The following is a 25,251-nucleotide window of genomic DNA, read 5'->3' as shown; positions in this document are numbered from 1 at the left end:
TTCTTTCCGTCCAGGCCACCGTTTTGGGAAGTTGGCAGCTCACCAGCCATCCTTGTTACTGTTACAATAAATGGTCATTTTTTTTTCTGCCGTCTTTATATAAAAATAGCTGTGTGCCAGTGTCCTGTTTATACCATCAGTCATGAAGTTGTTCTGTGGGGTTTTTTCCCATTACTTTCCCTCGCATGGGAATGTTGTATTTCTGTGATCTTGCCCTTCCTCTGCCTGCAAAGTGTCTGTTTATGAACCCTGTACATCATAGCACTTCATCACACAGCTATAGAGCAGAGGGTGATTGCTGAATCACTGGTTGGAAACTGCGGATAATGGGGATTGCTTTACAGGACAAGACCAAATGCCCTCTGGTTTTTATAGCAAAGCAGTGAGGATGTGCAGTGTAGAAACAAATTGGTTATCTCACTATAATGAAGTGAAAGCTGTTTGCGATTATCATCTGAACTCTGCACATCGTCATTGCTCTTTGCTGCTTTGTTAAAGCCCAACCGGACATTCCATTTAAAAGAGAAATAAAGCCAAACCACTCTTTATTGCCTTTTTTGTCCCTTTTTGGGGGTCGCAGGAATACATTTACGTATAGTGGTCTACTGGCCCCTATATGCTGCAGCCAGGAAGGATCCTGAGAATCTACCTGGCTTCCTGATTGACAGCTGGCTCTTCCTCTCTAGAGCCAAAGCCTGTTGTGCCCACATCCCTCCACTGTGTGTCCCTTCAATGAACACTGGCGGACCAGAGAGAGGAGGGGGAGAGAATCCTTGTGGGGAGCGGTGACTGGCAGCCACTACACTCTGCAGGGAGAAGCTGAATAATCAGTGGTGATTGCTTAGTTCTCAGTATATAGAGCTGGAATAAGACAGAGCCAGCGTGTGACACTACAGCTAAGTATTGGGAAGAGTACATTTTACTCAACCAATACTACTTTAAATTGGCTACGTGTGTCATGACAAAAGCTGTGTGAAGTCTTAGTCTGCTTTCTTTAGAAAGCAGCCACATCCTGTGTATAAAAGCCTGTACCCTGCCGTTATGCTGTAGTAAAGGATTGTCGCTCTCTGCAAAAGTCTGACGTGCCCCTGGCTGAGTCTGAGCTATGGCTCGCCAATGGACAGGGTGCAGAGTTTTCATTCCAGCCATTAGCAAATGGCATATTTTAAAGCAAAATAAATGAATCCGTTTGAAATTGTGCTTTAAGGATCTTGTTAAAAGATATATTGTGCCCAAAGGAAACATATATATTCTCTTTTTTTTTTTTCTTCAACTTGGGAGGGGGAGAGAGCCATTGGAGAATATTGATAGGCGTGTTATGTTGACATGCATTGACACGTGTTATTGTGCATTTGTTGCTGTTTTTTTTTTTTATCCAATGCATCGGTATAGCGTGAGCAGAGTTCATTTATTTTCTGTGGGTCTTTGCATTGAGCCTGTGCTGATCAATACAGACAATGTGTGAATAAGCCCTTACAGAGAATATGTTCTTGTTTTACTGGTGCTTATGTGGCTGAGAATATTGTGACTGGGCATATACACCAAGGCTAGATTACTGTATTGTTAATGATGGTGTAGGGTTAAAAAGGGAGGTTGCAAGCTGTGGGGTGTAAAGCTGCCTGTACACACAGCCCTAGTGCCAAATCCTGCCCTTTCCCCTGTCTCCTGCCATACAGAGAGCTTCACAGGGATCCTGCCTGCTGTATTTACACTTTTGCAATCAAATTTGAGAAAACACCTCTGTTATGTGTTCCTATTCACACATCATACTGAAAAGTAATAATCATTTTTTTTAAAGATATATTAAATTTTTTTTTTTTTAAAGATGTTTTGTTGCAGCAGCAGGCAACATAGCTGAATCATAGCGTTCATACATGGACAACGCAATTAAAAACATAGCATGGGAACCTCTACTTTGTACAGATGACTCATAACTTCTTATTGTATAGCATAAAAGAATTAGAACTGGATGCTGTACCCCAAAAAGGACAGGTGCAGGACAAAGGACTAGTCACCAGTTGTGTTCTTACTGCAGCTGATCCTTCCCCATTAGTAATGCACAATGCCATGTTTATAGAGGGAAGGGGTTTGCTTTATGTCACAGCCTCCAGCAAGGAGAACAGTGAGTAACACAGTGGTCAGATCTCCTGAGATTAACAGTACAGAGAAAGCCTGAGATCTCCTTCTGCAGATATTCACCTGACGCATGATGCGGTAGGTACAGGAGCACTTAGGCACACTCATATATCAGAATCTGTGCTGATATTTTGCAGGAGGAACGCCGCATAAAGGGTAAATGTTCAGGCACTAACCACTTCTAAATGTGGACTGGTATACACTGCTAATGTTTTTATATTGCATTTTTGGAAAACTTTATGCAGACTAGGACTAGAGTCCATATAGCAAAAGGCATGCACTGGGTTACATTTACATAACCAAATTATTTATATAAGAGGGAGAGGACAAAAACAAAAAAAGAAAACACTAGAAGGTGTCCCTTAAAGGCTAAGTTTACCTTTCTGACCATGTTTCATAACACTCCCATATTCATGGTGTAACCTGAAACACGGGGTCACATTCAGGGCCGGATTTACTCTCCCTGCCGCCCCAAGGCCAGGTTCCGCAATGCACCCGCCTTGTGGGAATCCGGACCTGGTCACATTGCATCCCCTTTACCCCTATCCTGCCCCCACATTTACCTGAATTATGAGGTTCTTATCCCTACAAGCTGCTTCTCTTTTGTTTGTTGATGTGTCATCCATTTACAGATCTTTTTGACAGGATCTGGGAATGGAGAAGCTACAAGTCCCATCCGCCTTGTAGAGGGACTCGGTGAAATATGAGTGCGGAGCCATCACTGTACTTGCATTCCACTCATCCACCCCCCCATGTTGCTGAATAGAGAATCTGCAAGAGCATTGCCCCCATGCTGCACTGACCGTGAGTGGATGCCATTTGCATGCTACTATCACCCCTATATGGTGCTGACGCGTAAAGGAATTATACTTGTCCGTGCCAGCTAGGGGCACGCGGGCTGCGTGAATGGCATATGCCAGGCGCGACTTTATAAATGAACCCCCATCGTGTAAATGGGCCCATAATAAAAAAATGTCTGTGCATAATGTGTACATTAAACTAATATAACCCCAAGCCCGAGTAGCATAAAGCATGAAGATTACATTGTGTGCTGAAGGTCCTGCTTAGGTGCAGTGTACAGTTTTATATACAGTTTAGGGCATGTGTGTCACTTTCATGAGGATACCGGCAATCTTATTGTGGTTTGCAAGTGCCAGAGATAAAGGGCCCCTTCAGACTGTTGTGATGTGGCTCTGTGTGCTGGGCCGTGCCATTCATCATAATACAACTTGTACAGTGGCTGCCAACATACAGCGGCACACCACAACGCACATACCGGCGGTGTATTGGGGAAAAAAAGGTGCATGTACCGTGTTTCCCCGAAAATAAGACACTGTCTTATATTTTTTTTGCCCCACAAAAACACACTAGGTCTTATTTTCAGGGGAATGTCTTATTTTTTTTTTTTTTTATGTGCAACAAAATGTACAACAATCTAAAGTTATCTGGTATCACTCCGTCTGTCACAGTACCGGACAGCTGTACCAGCAGTGCGGACATCAGACAGTGGAAAGCGCGGTAAAGTACGGTACCATTTACCAGTTCACATTACAGTACAATACCATTACATTAAGCAGTGCCTTCGTGGGACAGCAGTTGGTGAAGTCTGGTACTGGAGTGCTCCCTGTCACTGCGCTGGCCGGAGGGAGTCCCCTGTCATCCCCTTATTACAGTATGTCCCTGCAGGCTGATACAATCTCTCCTGCTCTTCAAGTTCCCCCTCACATGCTACCACCAAACTAGGTCTTACATTCGGGGTAGGTCTTATATTACAGGAATCTTGAGAAATAGTGCTAGGTCTTACTTTCGGGGTAGGTCTTATTTTCGGGGAAACAGGGTATGTTCAATGGCACATAGAGATTCTTAGCAGCCAAATTATAATGAACAAACTGACTTAAAGTAGTATTAAATGCTGAAACTTCAATGAATCAGAGCAAACATACATTGCCCAGCATAGGATTTCATTATATTTTTGCTCAAACACACTGTCATTATGTGTCCTAGCAGCTCCAACTCTCAGCTCGGCTTCCCTGAACTTCCTGTCCAGTACAAGATCACAATGGAGAGAGCAATCTCCAGCAGCCGTCCCATCTACTAGCCTGGAGGAGCAGGAAGCAGGGGAGTGTCTTGCCTTGCTGTGCCTGTGTGATTGTGGAGACACACACAGCTTACTAGCACACACAAGAGTGGCTCCGTAGGACCCTGCAAGGGAAAGGAGCCACCCTAAAAAAAACATTATATCAGGACCAGTGCTCAGGGGACCAGCTGATTCTGCAAGAAGCTAAAACGTTTAAGGATCAAAGAGCAGCGTCCATTGTAAGTGATTTCCCCAGCATTCAAAATAATTTAAAAACCTTTTGAGTTTAATATGGTTGGCAGCAGGAACCATAAGGCCACCCAGCACTTCAGGTTGGTAGCAGGAACCAAAATGCCACCCGCCACTTAAGGTTGGTAGCAGGAAACATAAGGCCACTTGCCGTTTCAGGTTGGTAGCAGGAACTGTAAGGCCACCGCCTGCTTCAGGTTGGTAGCAGGCACCATAAGGCCATCCGCCGCTTCTGGTTGGTAACAGGAACCATTAGGCCACCCACCGCTTCTGGTTGCTAGCAGGAACCAGAAGGCCGCTTGCCACTTTAGGTTTGTAGCAGGAACCATGAGGGCCACCTGCCATTTCAGGTTGGTAACAGGAACCATTAGGCCACCCACATCTGGTTGCTAGCAGGAACCAGAAGGCCGCCTGCCACTTTAGGTTGGTAGCAGGAACCAGAAGGCCACCTGCCATTTCAGGTTGGTAGCAGGCACCATAAGGCCACCCTCCGCTTCTGGTTGCTAGCAGGAACCATAAAACCTCCCACCGTTTCAGGTTGGTAGCAGGAACCATAAGGCCACCTGCCACTTTAGGTTGGTAGGAGGAACCATAAATCTGCATGCCGGTAGCTGGAACCATAAGGCCACCCACCCTTTGAGGTTGGTAGCAGACACCATAAGACCACCCACCCTTTGAGGTTGGTAGCAGACCCCATAAGGCCACCTGCCACTTTAGTTTGGTAGTAGGAACCAGAAGGCCACCCGCCGCTTCAGGTTGGTAGCGGGAACCAGAAGGCCACCCGCCGCTTCAGGTTGGTAGCAGGAACCAGAAGGCTGCCTGCCACTTCAGGTTGGCAACACTATCCAGTTACTCATATGTCAAGGATATATGATCTATAGCTAATGTGATGCAAAGCTCATGGAAGCAGAAAGTCACCACTCATGAAACTCCATTTACTATAGAACCTACAATCACTACTGATGCCAGACCGGAGATGGACTTTAATGAGGTATTAATGACTACAGAGCTGCAATAATTTGTGCCATTTATAACAGTCTGGAGTTCATCTTTAAGTCCCCGTTCATACATGGGTGTCTCATGAACACACGTCAAACATGTACAGGTTTAGGTTAGTTTAGGTCAGGGCAATGGGGCAAAAGGGATAATGGCACCGTGTCTTATCCTTTAAGGCAGGGTTGGGCAACTCTGGTGTTCTATCGAAAGCTCCAACTCGTCGAAATCTCCAACTACCTCACTGCCGGGTACTTGCAAGTTGGAGATTTTGACCAGACGGCGTTAGACCGCAAAACACAAAGACTGACGGAGCTCTGTACAGCTGCATTTTAACAATATTCAGCAGGTGGCAAACTTGACGAGTATTCTGAAAACGCTATGCGCGCATGCGCACAACTGTACAGAGCTCAGTCTTTCTGAGCCCCGGAAGTGAGGTAGTTGGAGATTTCGATGAGTTGGAGCTTTCGATAGAACACCTGCCCTCCAGCTGTTGTGGAACTACAGGTCCCATGAGGCATTGCAATACTGACAGTTACAGGAATGACTGCCAGAGGCAAAAGCATGATGGGATCTGTAGTTAAATCACAGCTGGAGGCCCGGAGTTGCCAACCCCTATAAAAAGATAAAAACAGTGGCTGTCATTGCTTGAATTGCTAGTTACCTGGCTGTTATAGTAACCCACCTGATTCAATAATTTCTGCTCTTGAGCCTCATGAAGCATTGCAGATACAGGATTCTGACCCTCCAGACCATAGATCCAGAAAAGTACTGCTAAGGGATAACATGACAGCCAGGCAGCTGGCATCTTCAGCAGGGGGTTCAGCCATAGCAGACCCCATGTTGTTATCATGACAGATTCACTTTAGAAACCTGAGACTTTCATTTTATTATTTCATTCTATTGGCTGGATAATGTTCCAACATGAACATTACACTATTCTCATGCATAATAAAGAATCACCTTCGCGCATGCGCACCGGGCAGGCAATCAGAGCCGCTCACTGGGCGCCCGTTCAGCCCGCATTGCGCAAGCGCAGAAGAAACCCGCCGGGAAAACTACAGGTCCCAGAAGTCTGTGCGGCAAGGAGGTGAGAGGTGCTTCTAGGAAGATTGGATACAAAGTCCAGCCAGGTCTGCAAGAGGAGTGAGTATGAGAGACCCGGGTGTGGGTGAAGGGTGATAGTAGGGGGTCTGCTGCAAAAATGTGCATGTGTTATGTCTTATGGTGAACACTGTATTGTGTATACTAAACATCTATATGTGGCACCTCCTGGACCGTGCAGCCCCTCTGTGCCTTGGGATCAGTGTTGAATAAACAAATGTCTGTTTATTGCTGCTTGCTCCTATGTTTTACTACAATTTTCATGCAAATATTTTAAAATGATGACTATAAACTCACAGCCTGCAGAAAACAATAACAATGCATAGACTATTGTAATACAGGACGACTCGTGCAGTGCTTTACAGCTTGTATTGCCAGCAATGCAGCGAAAGGACCCGAATTAGAAATCTCTTGTGCGTTTATGCGTTTGCATTGGTGTGTTTTCTTTTTTTTTTTACCTGTACGATTCCAGGTTTATATTTTTTGTATTTATATCGGCTCATTATAATATAATGTGTGGCACAGTATATAGAACCTTGGTATGAACCCAATGGGTTTGGCCAAGTCTGCGCAAAACTGTGACTGACACCCCAACCTGGCCTAATCGGTAGAACAGGGGGATTCCCCGCCCCATTTGTGACATGTAGCTGTAGAATGCCCCGGCCGCAGCTCATCGGGGGGGATGACAGTTTTGCATAGGCATGGGCGAACTGGGTTCCCAGCTCATCACTAGCCAAGAGTTGCTTCAGGTTGTGGATAAGTGTCCCCTTGCACTGGAAGTCAATACAAAAGGATGCCCGTAGATCAGTGGTTATTGGGGGAATACTATTGGCCAATGGAAAATTGTTCCTTTCATTGGTGATAAGTGAGAAGAATGCCTCTTACATTGGTGGTCAGTGGGAAGAATGCCCCTTACATTAGTGGTCAGTGGACAGAATGCCCCTTACATTAGTGGTCAGTGGACAGAATGCCCCTTACATTGGTGGTCAGTGGGAAGAATGCCTCTTACATTGGCGATCAGTGGGAAGAATGCCCCTTACATTGGTGGTCAGTGGGAAGAATGCCCCTTACATTGGTGGTCAGTGGACAGAATGCCCCTTATATTAGTAGTCAATGGAATACTCGCCTGATCATCGGTCCTGCAGCGGCCAGCGCTCTCCTCTCTTCTCCTCTGTCCAGGCTGTGGAATCTCCCTCGGCATCCTCACATCTAATGCAGGTGAACAGACCTGCATTAGACGTGATGACATCAATGGTCCTCAGACTGCTGGAGCCCAGGGGAGAAGAGGCTGTGGGGACCGATCTAGCAGCTGGGCAGGATCGAGGATCAGGTGAGTATATCTGCTGTATTTTTATGCAGTGTGGGGGTAGCCCCACTAGAAGGGTTCATTTGAACAAATCCTGGTGTTCTTCTTTAACACAGTTCTTTGGAGGTGCTGTTGCGTCGGACCGCTGCACTCAATGAGAGAGAAAGCAGTAGTCGCTCTGCATGAGGGGCTTCTAGCACTGAGTCAGCACGGGCATTATGGCAATAATACATGCTAGTATAGCCTTCACCAGCCTTACAAAGCCGGCGCTCCCTCGTCTCTCAGTCTGCTGCCATTTTCTTATGCTTCTTCTGGGCCCGGCTTCTTCCCTCGTCAGCCATTGGGCAGCCCCTAATGATCCTGGCACCCGGCTCCATTATCCACATCTACTTACCAAAGTTTTTTATTCCTACAGTTTAGTTTTGCTTTAAATCCACTTTAAATGTACAATTGCGTTCTTACTTGTTCTGTGTGAATGCCAGCTCTGGAACTCCTTCCCCATGTGGCCAGCTGTGTTATTGATAGGCATACATGTGGCCAGCACGATGGACCCCCTTCCCCATCTGGTAATGATAGGGATACATGGAGCCTGTCATAAATGATGGAACTCCTTCCCCATGTGGCCAGCTCTTGTAATGATAGGGATACAAGGAGCCTGCCATGCATGATGGAACCCCCTTCTTCAGGTGCCCAGCTCTGATAATGATAGGGACATATGGAGCTTGTCATACATGATGGATCCCCTTCCCCATGTGGCCAGCTCTGGTAATCATTGAGATACATGAAGCCTGTCATACATGATGGACCCCCTTCTTCATGTGGTCAGCTGTGGTAATGATAGAGATATATGGAGCCTGTCATACATGGTGGAACCTCCTCCCTTATGTGGCCAGCTCTGGTAATCATAGGGATACATGGAGCCTGTCATACCTGATAGAACCTCCTCCCTTATGTGGCCAGCTCTGGTAATCATAGGGATACATGGAGCCTGTCATACCTGATAGAACCTCCTCCCTTATGTGGCCAGCTCTGGTAATCATAGGGATACATGGAGCCTGTCATACCTGATAGAACCTCCTCCCCATGTGGCCAGCTCTGGTAATCATAGGGATACATGGAGCCTGTCATACATGATGCACCCTTTTCTCATGTGGCTAGCTCTGGTAATGATAGGGATACATGTGGCCAGCTCTGGTAATCATTGGGATACATGGAGCCTGTCATCATTGATGGAACCTCCTCCCCATGTGGCCAGGCATTGAGCGACCTGCAAGTTGTCTGAACAAAACCTAACCAGCAAAGCACGGCTCGGTCTTGCAACCACCATTTGTAACATAGACCATTCCGAATGTGAACAACTGAGTGCATCACTTCTTTTTCTTTCAGCAATCCTGTGAAGATGTCTGAGCTTCCAGGTTTAGATAAAGCTCCAGAAGATGTGGAGAGTGATGATTGCCTGCCTTCCTACAACTATCTCTACAGCCCAGTTCTCCTCCAGTAAGAAATTGCTTTACTCCTGATTTAAATGTCTCCATTCATTACATGGATCTCATTGTAGGATAGGGATTCAGCCTCTCAAACTAGCTGCAGTTTTCCTGCAGCTGATGCCAGGCAAGTTGTCTCTTAAATCGGACCTGAGCTGCTGCACATACTGTTGTCTCTGTGATGCAGCTGAAAAGTCCTGCGCTTTCAGCATTAACAAAACATGGAAACATCAAGTTTGGATCAGCTGATTTACATTAAAACATATTGGGGGGAAGTTACCAAAGCTTCCTGGTGCGAGCAGTGTGAGTCACATTACGGCCTCATTCACACGAGAAAAGGCCGACACGTACAGCTCCGTGCTGAGTGCACGGGCAGCCCCCGGGAAGGACAGGTGCTGCGTGTGATAAGTACGCAGCCCCTGTCCTTCTCTATGGGAGTACGCGGCCGTACGCCACCCTATGCTCACCCGCCCTGCACGTCCGTGCGCGTGCGGGTGTCCGTACTCGTATGCTGACAGGATGGATCCTGTCTGCGTCCGAGCCGGGGCACCTGCACACGTACGGACCTGCATTTGGGGTGAGTGTAGGGCGGCGTATGGCTGCCTACTCCCATAGAGAAGGACAGGGGCTGCGTACTTATCACACGCAGCACCTGTCCTTCCCGGGAGCTGCACGATACGGCCGCGTACGCACCACGGAGCTGTACGTGCTGGCTGATTCTCGAGTGAATGAGGCCTACCAAAGCAGTTTCCCGTAATCCTCATTTTTATTTTCCAGTGATGTCACCATCTTCCTAGTACAGATTACTCCTTCCAGCAGCCAAAAGAAGAATCTGTAATATAACCTTAGATCCTTAGATAACGAGCCCTTTATGTAAGGATATGACGTGCACTGGAAGGAGTCATCTGTACTAGGAAGATGGTGACGTCACTGGAAGATAAAAATGAGGATTACGGGAAAAATCCTGTTATTGAACTTTCATTTTTGGGAATTTGGCATTCCACCCCCTTCTCTTCATTTCAACTAGCAATTAACAGACTCACCAGCATTGATCCATCATACAAGGAAATGTGTGGGGTCCGCCTGAATCAGTGGATGGTATGTATGATTTTGACAACGTGGTCAATTCGTTTTTAATAGGCGGTTTGGGGCAAGGTGCAATATGATATGGGATTTATCTTTTGGAAGGCTTTTGGTTAAATTAAAGTCAGACATCCCAACTCTCCCGGATGTTCCGGGAGTCTCCTACTATTAAGAGAAAGCAGCAGTGACTGGTCTTTGTTACAGGAGGGGGCGGAGACAAGACCAGTCACCTTGCACAAGGAGAGAGAGCAGCAGTGACCGGTCTTTATTACAGGAGGGGACGGAGGCAAGACCAGTCACCTTGCACAAGGAGAGAGAGCAGCAGTGACCGGTCTTTATTACAGGAGGGGACGGAGGCAAGACCAGTCACCTTGCACAAGGAGAGAGAGCAGCAGTGACCGGTCTTTATGACAGGAAGTAAAGTTTTACACTGAATCGCTTCACAGATCTGTAAAAAATACACAAAGCACACTGAGATCCAAGTAAGAATACACACGACTCTTGTGTTTAGACAATATTTACTTATCCCGGAGTTGAGCTTTAATTGTTTCCATCTGAGAAGTGACTTCAGTCACACAGTCTGGAACTAGATGAGACTGAGAAAATCTCTGTCAGAAAATACATCCGTGGATGAATGCAGCATTGTCATCTGAGCATTAACTTGGTTCTCTCTGCAATCTAGGGGCAGAGTGGCCTTCATCACAGGAGGGGGTTCAGGGATTGGATTCCGAATTGCTGAAATATTCATGAGGTACAGTTCTCACTCATTGTGCTTTCACTCCAACATTCCTTCACTTCTTTATCTGCCCCTCCATGCTTGTTGTACATTGTAACATTGATTGTCCTGTTCTTTCTCGATCCCCAGGCATGGTTGTGACACCGTGATTGTTAGCAGAAACCTGCCAAAGCTGAAAGAGGTAATGGGGACTCCACGTAATATATCCTATAGGCAGCCAATCAGAAATGATCTCCTTACTGATCTAGCGAAAGTATGCTGAAACCTGATTGGTTGCTCTGTGAGGCAGCACATTATTATTGCTCTTTGCATTGTCTATTGCTCGACATACACGGCTCAGTTTCTCTCTTCGGGCCCCGGGGCTGAGCTAGAGAAAAACAAAAGATGCCCCCATCCATGCTAAACAGCGTGGAAGGAGAAATCCCCACTGTGGCTATTGTATTCAGGCATCCCTAGCACATGGCTGCCTGAATGCTAATATCTGATGGGATACAGTCCATTTGGACTAGGGATGCACCGATACCGTTTTTTGTTTTTTTTTGGTACCCACCGATACCCAAAGTCCCATTAAGGAAGCCAGGCGGCCTGTAATGACTCGCCACCCGGCTTCCAGATTAGCTGGGAAGCTGTCTCCATGCTCCCTCGTCACCAAGTGACGAGGAAGCATGGAGGCGGCTTAATGGCCAATCAGGAAGCCTGGTGCTGTGAACTGACTCGTTGCCCAGCTTTCTGATTGGTCGAGAAGCTGGCCGGTCAGGAAGCCGGGCAACGAGTCATTACACCAAGTGACGAGGAAGCATGGAGCCGGCTTTCTGGCCAATCAGGAAGCCAGGCGCCATGTAATGACTCGTTGGCCAGCTTCCTGATTGGTCGAGAAGCTTCCTGATTGGTCGAGAAGCTGGCTGGTCAGGAAGTCGGGCAACGAGTCATTACATGGTGCCCGGCTTCCTGATTGGCCGAGAAGCCGGCTCTATGCTTTCTCGCTAATCAGAAGCATGAAGACGGCTTTCTGGCCAATCAGAAAACCGGGCACCGTGTAATGACACCGAGTGACGAGGGGGCATGGAGCCGGCTTCCCGGCCAATCAGGAAGCCAGGCAGCGTGTAATGACTCGCCGTCCAGCTTCCTGATACCGGAGGTTCAGGTATCGGGCTAGGCATCGGAGCATTTGGGCAAGTACGAGTACTCGCCCAAATACTCGGCACCTATACAGATACTAGTATCGGTATGAGTGCATCCCTAGCTTGGACAATAATTTTCCACCCGACTGAAGTTGTTTTAAAATTGTCTTTTGTCAAGCCAGGTCTTGGCCAAAATTTTAGCCATCTATGACCAGCTTAAATCTAGCCACAGACTCTGGAGAACAATTTGGTGTGCAGTCACAATCTGGATGCCCGTAGGCATGCCTTTGGCCAGCAGTTGTATAAACATGTAGGCTTGGCTCAACCAAGAGTACATATTTATGTAATGGGAGGAGGAGAAAGTGCGGGTAGAACAAGGAGAGAGAGCAGCAGTGACCGGTCTTTATTACAGGAGTGGGCGGAGACAAGACCAGTCACCTTGCACAATGAGAGAGAGCAGCAGTGACTGGTCTTTATTACAGGAGGGGGCGGAGACAAGACCAGTCACCTTGCACAAGGAGAGAGAGCAGCAGTGACTGGTCTTTATTACAGGAGTGGGCGGAGACAAGACCAGTCACCTTGCACAAGGAGAGAGAGCAGCAGTGACCGGTCTTTATCACAGGAAGTAAAGTTTTACACTGAATCTCTTCACAGATCTGGAAAAAATACACAAAGCACACTAAGATGACAGTAAGAATACACATGACTCTTGTGTCTGCATGCCTTTTGACCAGCAGTTGTATAAACATGCTCAACCAAGAGTACATATTTATGTAATGGGAGGAGGAGGAAGTGCGGGTAAAACTGGTTTATCTGGAAGGACAGAATAGAAAGATGGCATGGATTTCAAACCTATCCAGTTGATCTTCCCATCAATATCAGTAGGGATGAGCTCAGGTTCGAGCATACCTGAGCTCCTCCAAACCATGGGGAAGTGCCATGGGGTTACCTGGCCAATTAGCTGCAGGCTGGGACATTCTCCCACCTTGCAGCTGAACATAAACAAAGGGGCGGGATGCTTGTGCTGACTATTTTCTAAGGCCACATATTAGGTAAATGTCATTGATATGGCCATATCAGGTCAATCATGTTGCTGCATCCCGCTCCTTTGCCTATGTGCAGCTGCGGTAAGGGAATATCCAGGCCGCAGCTGATTGGGTGGCATTGGAATGAGCTTTCTTCTGTGTTTGGAGGAGCTCAGGTTCAGACCGGGTCTGGTCCAAACCCATGCTAATCCCTAAATATCAATCAGCCAGGGGGTTGCTGCTTTTCACATAGACCTTTGACTGGTTCAGGCAATGGACAACAGAGTGGCAGCACCCCCCTAACCCCCCCTCCCAGGCGGTGAATAGGCTAGGGACGCTGCTGCCTGGGAACTACCTTAGCTTACCTCTTTAAAGCAAGAGAGAGATTCCCAAACACAATCACATCAGTCTTCTTGTTGTCTTGTAAGGAAGCCTCATCAAAGAGCTATTGCTATTACACTGCACTGCTATTGCACACTGTCTGTGTCCAGGTAACCGCACTTGGACCTGCACCGATGTGCAGGTGCAGGTTCAGGTCTGCGTGTAGCCACGTGCAGTCGTGTCCTCCAATAGGGAAGTACAGGCAGCTGCACGCAATTACACGCAGCACCTATTCCTCCCGTGACCAGGTGTGTTGTGAATGCCCATGTGAATGAGCCTTTAGATGCTTTTTTTTTTAGGCAGCTGAAAAACTACAAGTGGCAACGGGCCGGCGATGTCTTGCTGTGGCTGGAGATGTCCGGCAGCCTCAGACCCTGGTAGATGCTGCGGATGAAGCCTTGAGAACTTTCTCCAGGATAGATATTCTTGTGAACAGTGAGTATCACTAGGATGATAGTAGACGTGGATGGAGTGTGAGGCTTTAGGCAAATCTCAAACATGAGGCCCACACTTACACCCATAATGAAGACAATTACAACCCGCACGCTGGGACCGCCCTGTGCAGGCTGGTGCTCTATCGAAATGGCCAACTCGTCGAAATCTCCAACTATGTCACTTCCAGTGACTTGCTAGCAGGCCCCATCAGTTTTACACCCCCCGACTTATTATAAGATATACTTTAAAAGAGAACTGTGGGGGTGAGTGTTTTTCCCTATATTTCTCTTAAGGGTCACAGGAAGACATACAGGTGAAACTCGAATAATTAGAATATCGTGCAAAGTTCATTTATTTCACTAATGCAACTTAAAAGGTGAAACTAATATATGAGATAGACTCATTACATGCAAAGCAAGATAATTCAAGCTGTGATTTGTCATAATTGTGATGATTATGGCTTACAGCTCATGAAAACCCCAAGAACCCCAAATCCACAACCTCAAAAAAGTAGATTATTACATGCAATCAATAAAACAAGGATTGTACATGGAACAATATCGGACCTCTGAAAAGTACAAGCATGCATATGTACTCAGTACTTGGTTTGGGCCCCTTTTGCAGCACTTACTGCATTTACTTTTGCATGATATTCTAATCATTCGAGTTTCACCTGTATACTAACCTCCTCCTGTGACCCAAAGCTTAGTATATAGCAAGCTATTGCCCGCAAATTACTGAGAGCACCACAGCCGGGACGGATCCTGACAGTACTGTCGAGATCCACCCAGCTGCGTGAGGAGCTATCTAGAGGCAGTGCCAGCTCTTCCCGCCCTCTCCCCCATCCGTTCCTCCAGTCAGCACTGGAGGATCAGAGAGGGGAGGGAGGAATCCCTGCAGGGAGCCGTGACTGACGGTCACGGCTCTTTGCAGGGAGATGATCGAGAAGTGAGAGAGCGACGGTATATGTTCGCTCACTTCCCGATCTATTGAGCCGACGTGTGACAGTTTCATTGTCACATGTCGGCTCGAACTATGAGGATGAGTGATTTTCACTCACCTCATAGTTCTCCTTTAAGCAAGTTCTGGGACTTTGCTTAGGTCCCTTCCTCAGGTCCCTTCCCGAAAATGGCTCTGAAACACACGAAGAAAAGAAGAGAGAAGCAATGAACTACCACCATTAATCACATAGCACTATGCTTTCTTGACACACTTGAGTAGTAAACACTGTTGTAAAGGGTTAGGATAGATGTATTGATGGATGGATGGATAGATATCAGAGCTGAGGACTGTTAAGCCCTGATTCCCGACTCTAGACCAAGGGTAGGCAACCTTGGCACTCCCAACTGTTGTGGAACTACAAATCCCATGAGGAAATGCAGGACTGGCAGCCACAAGCATCACTCCCAGAGGCAGAGGCATCAGCTGGAGTCCCGAGCTTGCCTACCCCTGCTCTAGACTTGATAGGACTTGCTTTGTTTTATTTTGTCTGCTCATGCTGACTTTTGTCTTTCTGTCTCTCTTCCCCATTCACAGATGCGGCTGGAAATTTCCTCTGCCCGGCCAGCAGCTTGTCATTCAACGCTTTTAAGACCGTCTTTGATATAGACACAATGGGCACATTTAATGCCAGCAAGATTGTGTTTGAGCGCTACTTCAGAGTAAGTACAGCATACGCTACAGGACTGCTCCGTACACCGCGCTAGTGCACGCTTGGCAGACGCGGGCATGAGCAAAGCCAAAGCTGGACTTTTTAAGTACTTTTGCATATGTATTCACCACCTTTGGTCTTTACGCCGTTTATAGTGTTATAAAGATCTATTGTAGAGATTCATAGTGCAACAAGCAATGACATCAACTTATGTTGGCTGCATGATAACACTCTAAGGCCCTGTTCACACCAGGACCTTTTCGTTGCGTGGATTTTTCCGCGCTGAAATGCCAACATTTAAAAACCCATTTATTCCTAGGGGGTCCAATCATGCAAGCGCACGCAGTCGTTCACCTGAACTGCTCCCTGCGCTACTTTTTCAGCGCTGATCAGTGCGTTTTCCATATAGACTTCAATGGAAGCGTGTTTTTGGGCCTTTTTAATCGCGTTTCAGCGCTGAAACACGCAAAAATGCCCTTCCAAAAATCGTGCGGGAAAACGTGCTGAAACGCTGTTGCCCTGGTGTGAATGGGGCCTTAGTCTTGGTTTTAGAATGCAGGTCAGTGTGCTGTGTGAAGTATCGTATTTTAACTTTTTTTTTAAAACTTTATTTAGTGTACAAAGTGTACATTACAATCACAGGTTTTTATTGTGATCTGTGTTTGAAGTTTGTATTGGCGAAAACTGCAGATAAGGAAACTGGAATGATGGAAGTCTGACAGCATTTTAAAACCGGGTATCTGGATACAGTTAATAAAGCATACGAATCATCTATATATTTTTTTCATTTTCTTGAGTTAAAAGTTGGATATTAGGTGACCAATTTTTGCCCTGGAGCATTAAGTGTTCACAACTAAGTGACTGAAACTCACATTTTCTTTGTATTCAGTGACTGCATTCACAGTTGTACACCTGCTGTATGGCCACTAGAGGTCACTAAAAAGCCATGCCATTCTCCATATCGGTGTATGATAGACTCTCGCCATAGTGGTGTTAGTACTTTGCCATTTTATTGATCACTCACTTCTTTTATGTTTTTGATAGGATCATGGCGGAGTCATTATAAATATCACAGCAACGCTGAGTTACAAGGGACAGGTCCTTCAAGTGCATGCCGGCAGTGCCAAGGCTGCCATAGGTAAGGGTTTACATACCTCATTCTGGGGCTGTATATAGGTAACCTTAAAGGGTAATTTCACTTTCCCAGGTGAATCTGGGAAAATGGAATAACCCCCGCCAATCTGCCCCTGCTGCTCTTGCTAAGAAGCACTTCTCATTGGTCAGTGTGGTCAGGAGTGCTTCTCATTGGTCATCGCAGTCAGGTAACAAGGCTGACCAATAAGTGTTCGCCATTTGTGAGCACAATTTACATACATATCACAGGGCTGCAATCCCGTGCAGAGTACAGTGCAGAGTACGGATAGTGCAGCGGGGGGGAGGAGCGATTGTGGACAGGTAGGAACAGTGTGGGGGGGGGATGGGGAGAGGGATAATATAAGATCTTTTTTATCATGGGGCAGTGCAATCAAAAATCCTCCTTCTAGCGGCTTGCCAAGACCAAAAGACTTATGGTGGCCCAACATGGACCAGGTTTATTGAAAGTCTCAATTTTATCTTTATTCTTCATCTCTTTTCATCAGACGCCATGACAAAGCACCTGGCGGTAGAGTGGGGTCCAAGTAAAGTGCGGGTGAACAGCTTGGCACCGGGCCCCATCGTTGGCACAGAGGGAATGCGCAGATTGGGTAAGTCTGCAGTGTTTGATGCTCTCACTTTATTTTAAAGTGTCCGTGTGTGTGTGTCTGTCTGTCTGTGTTTTGCATCCATACCGGTTTTTCGGTATGGAGTACCAACATTTATTTTTTTCTCAGTACTTGCTGTTACCGAATACTGATACCGGAAGTCCCATTAAGGAAGCCGGGCGACGTGCAATGACTCGCCACTTGGCTTCCTGATTGGCCGGGATGCCTTCTCCATGCTCCCTCATCACCAGGTGATGAGGAAGAATGGAGTCAGATTTCTGGCCAACCGGGAAGCCGGGCGGTGGGTCATTTCTGATTGGCCGAGAAGCCGGCTCCATGCTACCTCGTCACCAGGTGATGAGGAAGCATGCCAGAGATGTGTTACAGTTTAATACTTTGATCAGTTTCCATGGTCTGTGCACTTGGTTTACCCATTGATGTGTTTGCCACTTCTTCTTCAAGTTAATTCTTGTATTTTATTGTAGGTGGAGCAGCTGCAGAAGCAGCCGGTGTATGGAATAATATTCCTCTGCAACGACCGGGCAACAAAACAGAGATCGCCCATGGAGCCCTCTTCTTGGCCAGCCCTTTAGCAGCCTATGTGACTGGAACAACCCTAGTGATGGATGGGGGATCCTGGATGACCTCTCCCAATTACTTACAAGCATCGCTGGGTACCACTCCTTCTCCTCACCTTTAGGTGATGTTGCTGATAGCATGCAGATAGAGAGGCAAATGAGCAGGACAGGAGTCCCATTACTAACATACTGGGAGCTCTCTGGATGTGTAGAAGCAAAGGACGCATGAGTAAAGTCTGCCTTGCTCATCTCTTAATGATACTGTAGGCTTTAGGTAGATAGTATCCCTATCCCGTGATAATAGAACAGTATCCCTATCCCATCATAATAGAACAGTATCCCTATCCCGTGATAATATGAGCATCACCTCCAACTGTTTGGCAAGAATTGTGCCGTGTAGAGCTGAGGTAGGCAACTCTGGAGAGCTAGATATCTTCCTGAACAACAGGAAATAAATCAAAGATCACCCAGATACAGCACTTTTTTTTATTTTTTTAGGTGATAACTTTGCAAGGCTCCATTAAAAAGTAAGTAGGTGTGAAGAGTTCAGTAATAAGTAACAAAGAGTGCAGGGTTCAGGAGTATATAAGGAAGAGTGCAGGGTTCAGGAGTACGTACAGAAGGGTGCGGGGTTCAGGAGTATGTAAGGAAGGGTGCATGTTTTAGGAGTATGTAAAGAAGGGTGCATGTTTTAGGAGTATGTACAGAAGGGTGCGGGGTTCAGAAGTATGTACAGAAGGGTGCGGGGTTCAGAAGTATGTAGGGATAGTAAGATAGTGAGTAAAAAACAATGTTTTTTACTCACTTTCAACGCTAGACCACCATTTTACTCACTGCCACAGGCGGTGATTTCAGCAAATAATGTGGAATTGTTCAAGAAACTTTTGGACGATTTCTTAAGGGACCGTAATATACAGGGGTACAGGTACTCCTAGAATGAGATCCTAATAGGTTGGACTTGATGGACTAATGTCTTTATTCAACCTCAAATACTATGTAACTATGTACATATGGTTGCCTATACTTCTATCACTTCAGCCCCCCCTTCTATATACTTGTTCATAGGACTGTACGTTCATTGTGCATTCTACAGCGGTGTACAGCTGCTTCTCAGCAGTTCCAGGGAAGGATTCTGGACGCTGCAGTATTTAATAATGAGTGTGCGTTGTGATAATGAAGTGTGTGGGTGGAGGGCGGCTTTATCATAGCTCCCTGTTCGAACACTATTAACCTATTTATATCATTCCTGCACTTTTTTATAGTAACAAAGCAGAAGTTGTACTAATTAGCATACCCTCCGCTTTGTTACTGTGAAATCCACATTATTGATTTATAGGGTCTTGCCTCTAGATAGGCAGAGCCAGCTGTCACTCACGCAGCTGGGCGGATCTCGACATCGATGTCGGGATCCGCTCTGGCTGCGTCGTCTCAGTATACCGAGAGCTGTAGCTCGCGGTATACTGAGCTTAGGGTAATGGGAGGACGCTAGTTTGTGTCCTCCCATTACCCTAAGGAGAACTATGGGGAAAAGCCCTGACCCCATAGTTCTCCTTTAAAGCCCAATTGGACTTTCAGTTGTGTTCAAAGCGTGTGAACAGGGCCTCCATGTCCCTCTTAGAGGGGAGATGATCTAGCAGCTGTCTCACATCACCTGTAGAGCTGCCAGGGATCGAGTCCTCATCAGAGCTGACATCCCGGTCCCGCCAGGCGGGCGACATATCTGCCGGCTGGGAAGAGGGTGAGTCCAGGGTGGCCGGGGAGTCCCCACGAGGCGCCGCCATGCGGCCTGCCAACTCGGCCGATCGCGTCGTCACCGGAGCCGCAAAAAAGTTGTTTATGGCGGCTCTCGGGTTCCGCAAGTGTTCCGGCTTTGACCCCTGGGACTTCTTATTGCGTTTAGAGCCCATATTGGTAGGAGATGAGGCAGTCAGAGGCACTTTCGCTGCAATGCCCGGTTCTTCTTTAGCGGAGCTAAGGACACACACGTCCAGCCGCCGCCATTGATAAGCTCGCCCCCTTGGACTTTCAGTTTAATTGAATAAAATACATTCCAGGTACATTTTCTTTAGAAAGCAGCCTCCAGCAGAATATACAAGGTACGATTTTTGTAGGACGGTTCTTTATGAACAGGCCAAAATTCGCAGAGTGGGTGCCGCTGTTGGCACCCTTCCATCTGACATCCCTAGATCAGCTGATTGAAGGTACCAGTTGCTAGCTCCGTTCGGTCCGGCCCCTGTCAGAATACAATGCATGCAGCGGGGGTTTTGTCAATCAATGCTCGTAAGCGTTGATGGAGCAATCTGTTATATTTGCCTTATTCAGCCCGCAGGTGGAACGAAGAAAATACATCAGTGTATAACCTACTTAAAGTGACATTAAAGTCACATTTCCCCCTCCCCCGCCTCAATGCTGCTTTAAGGACTTCCCTTAAATGATTTCTCTTGATCCGATCATCTTCTTTCCAGTAGTTTTAGCCCCCAAACAGGGCTTTAGTCATAGCAGTCAGGCGGGACCGAGGATCAGGTGAGTATATCTGCGTTAATCAAGCCCCCTTGACCAAAATGAGTACTTAAAAAAGAACTATGGGGTAAGTGTTTTTCCCCGTAGTTCTCTTAAGGGTCACAGGAGGACATAAACTAGCGTCCTCCCGTCACCCAAAGCTCAGTATATCGAGATCTGTTAAGATCCACCTAGATGCGTGAGTGACAGCTGGCTCTGCCTATCTAGAGGCAGAGCCAGCTGTACCCGTCCGTTCCACCAGTCAGCGCTGGAGGATCAGGGGGGGGGGGGAATCCCGGCAGGGAGCCGTGACTGACAGTCACTGCTCTCCGCAGGGAGATGATCGAGAAGTGAGCGAGCGACAGTATGCATTCGCTCACTTCTCGATCTATAGAACCGTCGTTTGACAGTTTCATTGTCGCAAGTCGGCTCGAACTATGATGAGGAGTGATATTTTAACTCGCCTCATAGTTCTCTTTAACCCGTGCAGTGCTAAGGGTAGCCCGACTGGAAGGATACGTTTTTTTAATTCCTGGAGTTCTTCTTTAAGACCCGAAGTCCACAGCAGCATTCAAAATGTTCTTCTACACAGGGACAAAGAAAAGGAGATTTTATTGTCCTCTGCAGACAACTAATCCGCTGCCTCCTGCAGACATTCCAGCCATTGGAGCCAGTAGCACTGCGAGGAGATAAACAGAGGACATTTCTATGATCATTTTTCTTTCTGAGTAGCTGAGAGTCATTTCCAATTTTATTGCACAATTCCAGCCATGCAAATCCCGCTTTTATTTAGGATTTTTAATGCTGCATTTAATTCCTAAGTGGGGATGTTCGCATAATGATGATTAAGTAGTAATAACCAAGCACTCTGTGTTATTCTTTTTATCTCCTTACGTCTTCAAGTTTGTGTGTGATTTATAGTTTTTAATGTTTATTTTGAGTTTTAAAAAAGTCTTTATTTTACATTTTAAAACGGCATAGTTCTACTGTCCACAAGTTCGAAACCAGTTGTTCTCAACCCGTGTAACCTCAGGAATCACATTTATCCCTGGTCATTAAGTCGCACCGCAATGGAATGCACAGAATTAGGGTACCGCGCGTTCCAGTGCGGGGGCACGAGCTGTGTGTGGAGGTGTATTTGGGGTACCATTCAGATAAATGGCAACCCAACACACCTCCCACACCAGAATGCGTGATAGGTGCGATTGCATGGTACAGTGCGTTAATGTAATAGTGTGAACAGGCCCTCAAAAACACTGACATACGCACACAACCACAGACACAATCTCACGCACTCACAGACAATCTCACACACACATACACACTCCAAAAAATATTTAATAAAAAAAAAAACATTGTTTAAGTCTCCCTACCTTATGAGAACTGGAGTGGATCCTCAGCCTGGGGTCCAGTGTGGGCTACTGAACTGTGACTGAGCTCCATTTATATTTGCATGGCTTGTACAGCTCCCTCCAGGCACCTCTACAGGACACATGAGGGAGCTGTAAGCAATGCACGTATGTATGGAGCTCCCTCGCGGCCTCATTCATCCCTCATTAGCCTCATTCATCCCACCTCAAGCTGACACTCGGCGCCGGGCAGCATATTTTGAATGGCTGCTTGACGCGAGAACTGACGGTGCTGCGCTAGGGGGAGGCTGAGGAGTCTCTCACCTAGAAAAGTGGAAGGCATGCGGTGATCCAGTGAACACGGGGTCACGACCCACCTGTTAAGAACCAAGGTTCTAGAGTGTACACTATATGCCCAAAAGTAGTCCCAGGGGTAGCCACCACATTCTATTTGTAGGGTAAAGTCCAGGGTGCCAAAGTAGGTCTAGAGGGACTCATGGGTCTTGCAACGGAATATAAGTCAAAGCGTCAGCTTTTTATTGTTAACATTTCGACAGAGCTCGGTCCTTCTTGATAAAGATGGACTGAGCTCCATCTAAACCTTCACAGTTTGTGATGCTCTGACTTCTCGTAACTGCAACCTACTTTGGATTTATATTGTCAAAAGTATGTAGCCACCCCTCCAAACCATTGGGTTGAGGTGTTTCCAGAGAAGGGTAATGTTAATGCTACAGCATACAAAGATATTTTATACAATGGTACCCTTCAAACCTTGTGACAAAAGTTTGGAGAAGGACCTTTTCTTTCCCAGCATGACTGTTCCCCCCCTGTGCCCAAAGCCAGCTACATAAACCCATTTGGGGGAATTTATAAAAACTGGAGCAGACAAAATCTGGAGCAGATTTGCACTGCAGCCAATCAGCTTCTCTCTCTCTCATTTTCAAATCTTACCTGAGCAAACTGAAGAGAGATGCTGATTGGTTACCATGGGCAACTGCTCCAGATTCTGTTTGCTCCAGTTTGGATGAATTTCACCCATAGTTTGGTGTGGAGGAACCTGAGTTGCCTACACAGAGCCTTGACCTCAACCCTACTGAAAACTTTGGGATGAATTGGAACACTTATTGTGAGCCAGGTCTTCTCATCCAACATTAGTACCTGATATCACAAATACTCTTGGCTGAATTGGCAGACATTCCCACAACCACACTCCAAAATCTTGTGGAAGGCCTTTTCTAGGAGGATGGAGACTGTTATAGCTGAAAATTGGGGGTCAACTCCATATTATTTTCTGTGGTTTGGGAATGGGATGTCCAACAAGATTATATTGGTGTGATAGTCAGCAGTCCACAAATCTTTGCCTATATGCTTTGGGATGAATTGGAACACTTATTGTGCACCAGGTCTTCTCATCCAACATCAGTACCGGACATCACAAATGCTCTTTTAACTGGATGGGCACAAATTCCTACAGCCACACTACAAAATCCTGTGGGAAGTCTTTCCAGAAGAATGGAGGCTGTTGGAGCAGAAAACTGGGGGACAACTCTATATTACTGCCCATGGTTTGGGAATGGGATGTCACACTTTTATATAGATGTATTGGTCAGTTGTCCACAAACACTTGACCATAGAGATGAATTGGAATGCTTGAGAGCCACATCTTCTCATCCAACATCAGTACTTGACCTCACAAATGCTCTTTTGGCTGAATGGGTACAATATCCTATAGGCACACTCTAAATACATGTGGGAAGTCTTCCCAGAGAATGGAGGCTGTTATAGCTGCACAAGGGGGAAGAGGGCAGCTCCATTAATGTCCATGGTTGTGGAATGGGATTTCCAACAGCTTGTATAGGTGTGATGGTCATGTGTCTTCAAACCTTTGGCCATATAGTGGATATCGAAGCCCAACTTAAGACTCATTTTTTGTTTTGGAGAGTGAGAAAGCAATGAAACATCTGTCCAGTTTTTATTGCTGTCTGTGCCATGCTGAGGAAATTTCCCTTTATTAATTATCTTGGTAGTAACCTTACAGGTTCTGACCCTACATGTCCCATCAAAAGCTAGAAGAAAGACTTTTGGCTTGGGTTGAGCATGAATGTAAAGCTGTCAAGATAGAATTATAGGCGCTGGTATTGGCCTGCAACAATCACCCCAGTGAAGTCTGTAAAAATGTGAACTCCCATCCTGCATGCTTGTTCTCGGTTGGTGGGATTCTTTCAATGGCTTCCATTCTCTTCTTGATATATCTTCGTTGTTCTCTTTCACAGATGTGTGGGCCTCTCAAACGAAGACGGGTAAATGAAGCGGCTGCAGAGATTGGACAGTTAGCGCCTGATCAACACTAATTTTTCCATTTGACACATTCCACCTCGATCCCTCGCCTAGTGTAGAGTGTTTTTTATTGGGGAACATGCAGGCCATGTGTTGCATAGTTGTTAAATTGGGGGGAATAGGATAGGAACAAAAAATTTAGAGGATATTACGGCAGCGCCCTTTGTGTGCCACCCGCGGTGGAAAATTGTGTGCTGCCCCTACCTGGCAGGAAAAAGGGTGTTGGACGATGTGCAAATGAGATGACTGTGCTGAAGAAAGTTGGACACTTATCAGGTGTGGTATTGTGCTGTAAAATTTGGCTACTAATGGTGTACACAGGGTAATGGATATGAAAACTAGCACAAGAGAGATGAGTGTTGTCCAAGGCGCTTGTCTTAATTTTCCAACCTGCTCCATAACAAGAGCTACTGTCTCAGTGATGGTAACACCATTATGTTCCTGAGCCTCAATTTCTATTGATAACACAAATGCAGACTTATTCAAGCAAATAATGATGATAAACATAGATCCATTTAGGATTTCCAATGGGCTGCTATGTCTAAAGAAAGGACAGCATAAAATAAGAGCAGAAATAGATCAAGAATCCTAAAAGGTTACTGTCCTCTTGCAAATAAAAGAACCCTGATGCACTCCAGCTCCCAGCTTGTGACTTTTTCTTTTGGCATGAGTCACGTGGCCTGATAATGTGAAGCATTGTGAGACGGTGCACCCAGTCTGGCATTTCCTCATAGTGAACCTGGGCTATCCTGCTGATATCGGTTCCCTGCAATGTACCAGCATCCTAACCCAAGGGACCTATAGTCGGGAATCAACAGGATATGGAGTGCTTTAGGAATCTGCCAATACAAGAGAGCAGTAAAGGTTTAGGATACTGAAGTGTGTGTTGTGTCCCCGATTAAGATTCAGTTCCTGAAGTGTGTGTTGTGTCCCTGATTAAGATTCAGTTCCTGAAGTGTGTGTTG

At 46.4% G+C, this 25,251-nt stretch overlaps 1 protein-coding gene across 3 annotated transcripts; it reads left to right on the top strand.

The window, feature by feature from the left end:
• The first annotated feature begins 6,535 nt into the window (after nucleotides 1-6,535).
• DECR2 (2,4-dienoyl-CoA reductase 2, peroxisomal) lies at nucleotides 6,536-24,424 on the top strand. Of its 3 annotated transcripts, none has more exons than XM_018561310.1 (10): nucleotides 6,536-6,601; nucleotides 9,255-9,362; nucleotides 11,115-11,183; nucleotides 11,298-11,349; nucleotides 13,995-14,130; nucleotides 15,667-15,791; nucleotides 16,826-16,919; nucleotides 17,422-17,526; nucleotides 18,009-18,197; nucleotides 24,223-24,424. In XM_018561310.1, exons 2-10 carry the CDS (start codon nucleotides 9,265-9,267, stop codon nucleotides 24,255-24,257), a joined length of 903 nt encoding a protein of 300 aa, XP_018416812.1. In that variant the 5' UTR covers nucleotides 6,536-6,601; nucleotides 9,255-9,264; the 3' UTR covers nucleotides 24,258-24,424. The 3 variants fall into 3 exon arrangements, with proteins under 3 accessions (XP_018416812.1, XP_018416825.1, XP_018416820.1); XM_018561323.1 differs by having other exon boundaries at nucleotides 18,009-18,223; XM_018561318.1 differs by having other exon boundaries at nucleotides 6,576-6,601; nucleotides 9,252-9,362.
• The last annotated feature ends 827 nt before the right edge of the window (nucleotides 24,425-25,251 follow it).

The sequence above is a fragment of the Nanorana parkeri genome, unplaced genomic scaffold (assembly GCF_000935625.1).
Source record: "Nanorana parkeri isolate BGI_ZX_2015 unplaced genomic scaffold, ASM93562v1 scaffold19, whole genome shotgun sequence".
Taxonomy (NCBI): domain Eukaryota; kingdom Metazoa; phylum Chordata; class Amphibia; order Anura; family Dicroglossidae; genus Nanorana; species Nanorana parkeri.
This window is presented reverse-complemented; position numbering and strand designations above follow the sequence as displayed.

Excerpts from the sequence above, each read along its gene's own strand:
- DECR2 (XM_018561310.1), top strand. The coding sequence starts at position 9,265 with ATGTCTGAGCTTCCAGGTTTAGATAAAGCTCCAGAAGATGTGGAGAGT. Across the intron at positions 11,184-11,297 it reads ATTGCTGAAATATTCATGAG|GCATGGTTGTGACACCGTGA; the intron begins GTACAGTTCTCA and ends CTCGATCCCCAG. Across the intron at positions 11,350-13,994 it reads ACCTGCCAAAGCTGAAAGAG|GCAGCTGAAAAACTACAAGT; the intron begins GTAATGGGGACT and ends TTTTTTTTTTAG.